The 6,827-nt window shown below is 40.0% G+C and overlaps 2 protein-coding genes across 3 annotated transcripts in view; one reads left to right on the top strand and one right to left on the bottom strand.

The window, feature by feature from the left end:
- Positions 1-2,663, top strand: part of PDCD2 (programmed cell death 2) — a 4,463-nt gene extending 1,800 nt beyond the window's left edge. Inside the window, exons 3-5 of the mRNA XM_009891484.1 lie at positions 280-395; positions 1,686-1,802; positions 2,502-2,663. Of these exons, the coding sequence (XP_009889786.1) occupies positions 280-395; positions 1,686-1,802; positions 2,502-2,663 (395 nt within the window). The remainder of the gene's footprint in view (positions 1-279; positions 396-1,685; positions 1,803-2,501) is intronic.
- Positions 2,664-4,856: 2,193 nt separating this feature from the next.
- TBP (TATA box binding protein) overlaps positions 4,857-6,827 on the bottom strand; it is an 8,151-nt gene continuing 6,180 nt past the window's right edge. The window contains exons 6-7 of one of the 2 annotated variants that reach the window (XM_009891466.1): positions 6,462-6,584; positions 4,857-5,527 (exon numbers count right to left, since the gene is read on the bottom strand). In XM_009891466.1, coding sequence (XP_009889768.1) covers positions 5,448-5,527; positions 6,462-6,584 — 203 coding nt within the window. In that variant the 3' untranslated portion in view covers positions 4,857-5,447. The remainder of the gene's footprint in view (positions 5,528-6,461; positions 6,585-6,827) is intronic. The other variant, XM_009891467.1, reaches the window with a different exon arrangement.

Here is a 6,827-nt window from a genome sequence, read left to right as displayed (position 1 = left end):
GCATCCCTGCTGGGAGCCATAAATTTTGGTGGGCTGCCTTCTTCCCTTTCCAGTGTTCCATTACTGACATCTACGTTTAAAATGCAACTAAAACTAAATGGATCTGTGTGTGACTGAGTCTTAATATGTCACAAAAAGAAGAAAAAAAAAAAAGTCTTGGTGATTTACGCTGGGAAAGATACGTGAGAGTAAAATGCACTTACAGGTACAATACTGTTTTTCATTTTTGGCTGTCTTGCATTAGCCTGTAACCACAGGGTGGGTTTTTTTCTTGCTTAGGTGAAGCATTAGCATCCTTAGATGAAGAGACATTGGAAGCAATGGCAAAACATGAGACTGAAGAAGACAAGATCTTCCAAATGTTTAAAGAGCGAGTAGCTGCCGAACCAGAGCAGGTCAGAAGATGGGGCAGCCTTAGAACTTACAGGTTCTGGCACAGCATTCTGCTGCACCTGCACAATGTCTCGCTGCCTTTTGTGCCTACAGTTAGAAATGGGGATGCCTCCTCATCCTCCACACACCTTAACCAACATACCCTAATGTTCTTTATGCACAGAACTTGATTCATGCTGAAGTAAGAATTTAGCACTTGCTCATCTATCTCAAACAGAAATTGGTCAGGATAGGAAGGCACAGGGATGCTGAAGCTGAAGGGGGAGGAGTGCCATCCTGCGATGTGGTTCTAACCAAAGGAGGTGGTGAACCATCGCTGTCTTCCCCAGCCTTTGGCCTTGTTGGCTTTCCTTCTCAGCAGAACCAAAACTGCAGAGAGGAGCTCTGTCAGTGTCACCAGCTGCCGGAGGGGTTGGTTTGGCTTTTTTTAAGGCTGAAGAAATTAGCAATGACTTTAAAATATCAACTGTTTAAAACAGAAATCTCTCCCTCCCCCTCATTTCTTGCTAACGCAAAAGGATGAAAAAAGCCACGTTGTCAAACAAAAATGTGATTCCTGGTTCTATTCAGAGGAAACACAAGCCTAAATCCATGAAAGTGGTGGAGGAAGAAGAAATTCTCTCCATGTTTTACCTGGTAACTGAGGGGTTAAGGTGCACACCCAGAAAGCAGGACTTTTGAGGCTGTTCTCTCCTCTCCTTGGGGTAGGTGTGTCATCTCCCTCTCTGACCATCCCCATACTGACTGATCTGTCTAAGTGTCCTCCTGTTGATAGTGCCTGATGTGCTATATAAATATTTAGATAGTAACAGAACAACAAAGGATATAAATGTCTGAAAATACCTCCTTCTGGGACGTTAGGACAGTCCCCTTGCATTTAGATGCAGAACTGCAAACAGAAAGAGCTGGGTTGCATTCCTGACTTTTCTGTATGCTTCTATGTGCTAATTATCAATCCAAGCTCTTCTTCCATCTCAAGACTATAAAATACATGACTTAGCATTTCTGGGTCCCTTAATTAGAGAAATACAAATCACTGCCATTTATCCCTGGATCACTTAAAAAATGCTGTGGGAATACTTGCATGATTCAAATACTTAAGAAAACTTGTGTGAAGAACCTGTCTTATTTAGAATACCGCATTTGCAACTGATAGACTTTGCCATGGGTATTAGTTAAAGGCACTGACCTTTTTCTGCACCATCTTACAGCTTTGTCTATGTCAGTAAATACCACTGTTAGATCAAGATGAAAAGACAGTCTTGAGAACTTAAACTTCTGCTCTATTTCAGGTTATTAGATACTGTAGAGGAGGAGAAGGCCCAATCTGGGTATCAGGTGAAAATATTCCTGAAGAAAAAGATATTCCAGATTGTTCATGTGGTGCCAAAAGGATTTTTGAATTCCAGGTATGTAAATTCATTTAAAGATAATATAGGTAACGTAGCTCAGACTTAACAGCATCTAATATAGGCGTTGGCTTGTACCTAGAGCAAGGTAGTTAAAGTTACTTTAAACTAACTGTGCTAAATTGTAGAGAGCCCTTATTTACTATTGTAACTGCTTTTTCCTATGAGACTTCCACATACAGAAGGCAGGTTCCCATCTGGTAATTTGCACCATCCATAAAATGGTGCAGTTGTGAAAATGCAACCATCTCTTAAGTAATAGGGGTTCTGGTATTGTATTTCAAAAAAAAAAGTCTTCACAGTGTGAATTGGAAATATGTGTAGCTGGCAGTATTCAGCTGTAGAATTTTGAATGCCAGAAGCATATGTATGGTGAGTACGCTTAATGTCATGCAAAGGCAAAACATAGTTATGAAGGTAATTTCAAACGGAACGAGGCTCACAAATCAGGCAATGTGTAGTCAATAAAACTTCTATACATAAAGTAAGTGGGGCCATGCCTTTCATTCCCCGTGCATCTACTACACTGTTCCAGGAATTCCAAGTGTATTTCACTTGAGCTGCTGTGTTACTTAGTAGCTACGATTGGGATTTTGGTGTAAGAGAACATAAATGACGGTAGGACCCTTCTTTGGGGAGAGATGCGGGGAGAGGGTAGAGAGCTGTGGCCTGCCTCTAAACCGTTGTTTTTCCTTGAAGATTATGCCACAGCTCCTGAACCACCTTCAGGTTGACAGCCTTGGAGAGAGCATTGACTGGGGGACGCTGGTGGTGTACACTTGTGCTGACAACTGCGGTGAGGGAAATGAATACCCTGAAGAGTTCATATGGAAACAAGACTTCTCTGCAGGCTCTATTTAACTTCCATCAAGTTACTAAGTTGAGTCATCTAAATAGAACACTTGCCTTGTTTCAGTGCATTTCTGCACTTTGTGAACAAGTAATTGAACTGAAGTCATTCATAACTGTGTATCTTGTAACAGCGATAGGACCACTAAAAGTAGACTTTGACAGCCTCTCTCTTTTGCTGCACAGGAGCTTTTACTTCAACCTGGTAATGAAGCCAGATGCATTTGTTCAGTGAATTTCACTTCAAATCTCAGTTCTGAATGTTTAAATAAAGATTAAATATTTTTTGATGAGTGAAAGTATCTTTTGTAGGCGACGGAAGTTCAAGAACTTAGATTGTTGTCTGTCGGGGTTTTCTTTGCTACTCAAAAGTTAACATTCATTCACAGAGAAAAAGCAGAGTACTGTAAGATCACTTGCGTGCTTATGCTCAGGAGGTGTACAGAAGTCATAGCTATGACAGTTGTGTAGCCTTTTACTGTGGAACTTAACTCCCCTTCTTTCTCAAAAGGTATACTGAATCTAACCTGGCAGTTGTTACATGTTCTGATTGAGTCGTTATTCAAGATCAAATATACAAAAATTGTTTTATCCAACTTAAAACTATGAACTAAGTTAAACTATTTCTGCATGGGACTGGTGCAGAAGCAGTGTAAACAAAGCCAGCCATACCTGAACGTATTTGTCTCATCACTTACTGTCTGTAGCAACAGCTTTTTCAAGCTGAATTGTACCTTCAGTCTGCCACCTTTGGTGAGGTTTAAAAATAAGTGCCCTCTGCAGGGATTCTTTCTGCTATTTGACTACCATACAGCTGAAGCAAGAGAAAAGTGAAGCCATAATGCTGAATTTACTGTGGCAGCTGCCTAACTTCTGCAAACATAGCTATAGCCACAGGAATAAAGATGAGGCACTTTTTTTGTGTGTGTCTCAGTATAGAATTTACTTGTTACGTATTCCCTTATCCTGCTCAAACCATTCATGTCTGCTTACCAGTGATTCTGAAAGTGATTTTATGAAAGCCCTAGGCCAACTGTTGTGGGTTTTGGTATTTAGAAGTTCGAAGTATTCAAATGAGCAGGCAGGGAATGCTTTGCGCATAATTTAACTTCTAAAAGGGGAGTTTTAAGCATTGGTATATGTCATGGAACAGCAAACAGTATCTTAAATCACTATAATACAGTTACTTAAGGCTCCAAGTTTTCCTGCAGAGTTAAGAGTTTTGCAGGTAAGTTGGTAATAGCTCAGGGTCCTGCAAAAGCACAGGCAGTCATACAGTTATGTTCAAGAGCGCTCAGGAACATTCATTAGCTCACAGCACAGAGTGGTGTGGCACTGAAGGCAAAGCAGTATTTGGGCATCTTGAACTTACCCTGGCAAAGTTATATTATTTAATAGCAGCTTTCTGATAAAAATCCATGAAACCAGTTACTGAAACACCTGGAGAAACACCAGCGTACGCCACTATGAGGGGAGTAGAGATGACCAAGGATTAAGGTCACTCAGGATTTGCAAACGGAGCAGTAATAAAGCCAGCCAAAACCTCATTTTGTCTGGAACGAAACATTACCTGAATAAAGAGAGACCATGGTTACATTTGGGTTAGATAAAAGCTGGTTGAAAGAATGTGCAAGTCATAGAAAGGAAGTTACTATTACTGGAAATTTACTGGAAGAAAAAAAGAGTTTATTTTTAGTTCTCAGCCCGTTAAGCTTCAAGCACAGTTTCAGAGGGAAGATTATGTACATAGTGACTGTAGTCGGAAGGGCTTTGACATTTTACAGGAACACTACTATAGTGAGACTGTCATAGTTGGCAAAATACAAAAAGTAGTAATTTAAAGAAATTTTAGAAGCTAAGCAGGGATCTTTTGTTCCAATTCAATCAAGTGTAGCTATTTAAGACTTGCATAAATCCCATCTGTTGAACATAAGGCAACACATACTTGAACGCAAACTTCTTTAACCGGTCATCTCTTTTGCTTTAACATACTAGAAATATTCAAACTAGATGTTGCCAAGGACATGAGTGCTGGTAAGCAAACCAGAGCATTGTTAAGATTCTCCCAAAACGACAAGTCACTTACAGTAGTGCATGTGCTACTGAAAAATCCAGATTAAATTTAAAATAATAAAAAAAAAGTTTTCAATGTGTTTCACTCTACCAGCTCAGTAATTTTAAAATTCATTAAGACAGTTCCCGTAATTGTATAAACAGGGTTTATTGTACATGTGGAGCTGAAGGAGGAAAGAGAAGGAAGGTATATATTATATATATATGTACAGTGAGCCATTTTCATTAATAAATTTATTCTGCCTTGCTTAATACTGGAAAGAGGGAATGTGTCTGGCACCAAAGAAATTTAAAATTGAAAAAATTTAAAAGCTTATGTTCTGAAAATTATAAAAACCGTGGTCTTATGGAAGGAAGTTAAAACATATATACATGGCAATTTAAGTGGTTTATACACTGAGTGACACAGTTGCATTTGTCTTTTAAACCAATTTATGGATTTTCTATTAATAGAACTGGCATTAAAACTATTTAAAAGCTAGAATATAAATAAAACTTGGAGGGACTGCTCCAGGAACAGCCCAGTAAAGCAACTCACAGTAACTCAGTAGACATAATCAAGAATACAGTTCCCCTTCAGCATCAGGGAAGTAGGCACTAACTGGGAAATAGTCCAAGTCCTGTTGGTGCAGTTTCACTGGAAGTCCATCTCTTGTTACTGCTGTGCCATACGCAATATCTTTTAAAATATACCCCTGATTTCTCTGAAAGCTGTAGACACTGTTACGTTGTCTTTCTGAATCCCTTTAAAATAGGATAGATGTTTTCAAACGCTTCATAGATTTCTGCTCGTACTTTAGCACCTAGAAAAAGGGAGGGAATTAAGTTAGTTTGTACTTTTCACCAAATACTTACTTTTAGCTTTTAGAATGTTTGTTTGAATGCGACTTTATATAAAACCTATGCATAGCTATAAATCCCTATTTTTACCATCTTTTTCTTTTTTTAATACACCTTTCATACAGAGCATACGTTACCAGCCTTCTCGCTGTTTATTCTGATAACTGGTAAAACTTTCATTAGCATTTTCATGCTTATGCTATATTTGCAAATGGGATTTTTCTAGACATAATTTCTGCAGGAGACCCAACTACAAAGCACAGCCTACAGGATGTTTCTGCAGAAAGGCCTAACTGGTGGAGTTTCTTCTGAGAGCATGAACATCTAGGGAGCAAGGTCTGGCAATGGAGACGGCTGCAGGGGCCCACCACTTGCCACGCTGCAGGAACATGCTCCTTCTTTTGTCTGCGACTCTCGTGGGTTTTTTTCTCCATAGTAAGACTCAGCACAAGGGGAAAAGGAAAGGGTTCAGGTGGAGTGCCTGAGGTTGAGGAGGTCCTAGAGCTCAGGTATCTCCCCTTCTTTGGCTGCTGTATCAAAGGAGAATGGCAGCAGCCTCCAGCCAAGCTGCCAAAGAACAGTTAATGCAGTCACACATACCCAGCACACAGAAACAGACCTTCAGATCTTGCCAGAAACATTACCTGCGCTCTTACAGCTTTTTGGGCACCTGCATACTTGGTTAGGATTCATGATTATTGCTTAGATGGATTTAACCAAACGTGTGGTTTGCGTTGTGTGTTCTCATCCCCAGAAGACTGTACTATCTGTTCTTTCTCAGTACTGTCTTCTCTAAAGGAAAGTACCTCGCAGCTTACATACCTCTGGTATCATTGTGTGTTCTCTGTAACACAGTCTAAATCTAACCTACTGGAATAAGATACTGTCTTCACTTACCAGTTAAAACCACTTTTCCAGAAACAAAAATAAGCAGAACAATTCTTGGCTTGATCATTCTGTAGATTAAGCCAGGAAACAACTCTGGCTCGTAGCTGCAAGAGAAGAGAGTGACAGTGTTTAAACACGCTTGCAGACACACGTTCCAGTCTTTCGTCTGCAGGACAGCAGCCATGGGCAGAGCAGATATAAACTTCACTGTAACTTGGAGAGAGTAGCAGGGAAGATCACTTTGATGGGTTCAAATTAGGCAACCTCAGCTACAGCTGAGGCAGAGCAGCGATGGGAACAAAGATGCAGGTTTCCCTCTGATGCAAGGGAATAATCTAAACAAATGTCACTCTCTAAGCTAGTTGATATGCAGCA

The sequence above is a fragment of the Charadrius vociferus genome, unplaced genomic scaffold (assembly GCF_000708025.1).
Source record: "Charadrius vociferus isolate BGI_N301 unplaced genomic scaffold, ASM70802v2 scaffold68, whole genome shotgun sequence".
Taxonomy (NCBI): Eukaryota; Metazoa; Chordata; class Aves; order Charadriiformes; family Charadriidae; genus Charadrius; species Charadrius vociferus.
The sequence above is the reverse complement of the archived record's forward strand: the minus strand, read 5'-3'. Positions and strand labels throughout refer to the sequence as shown.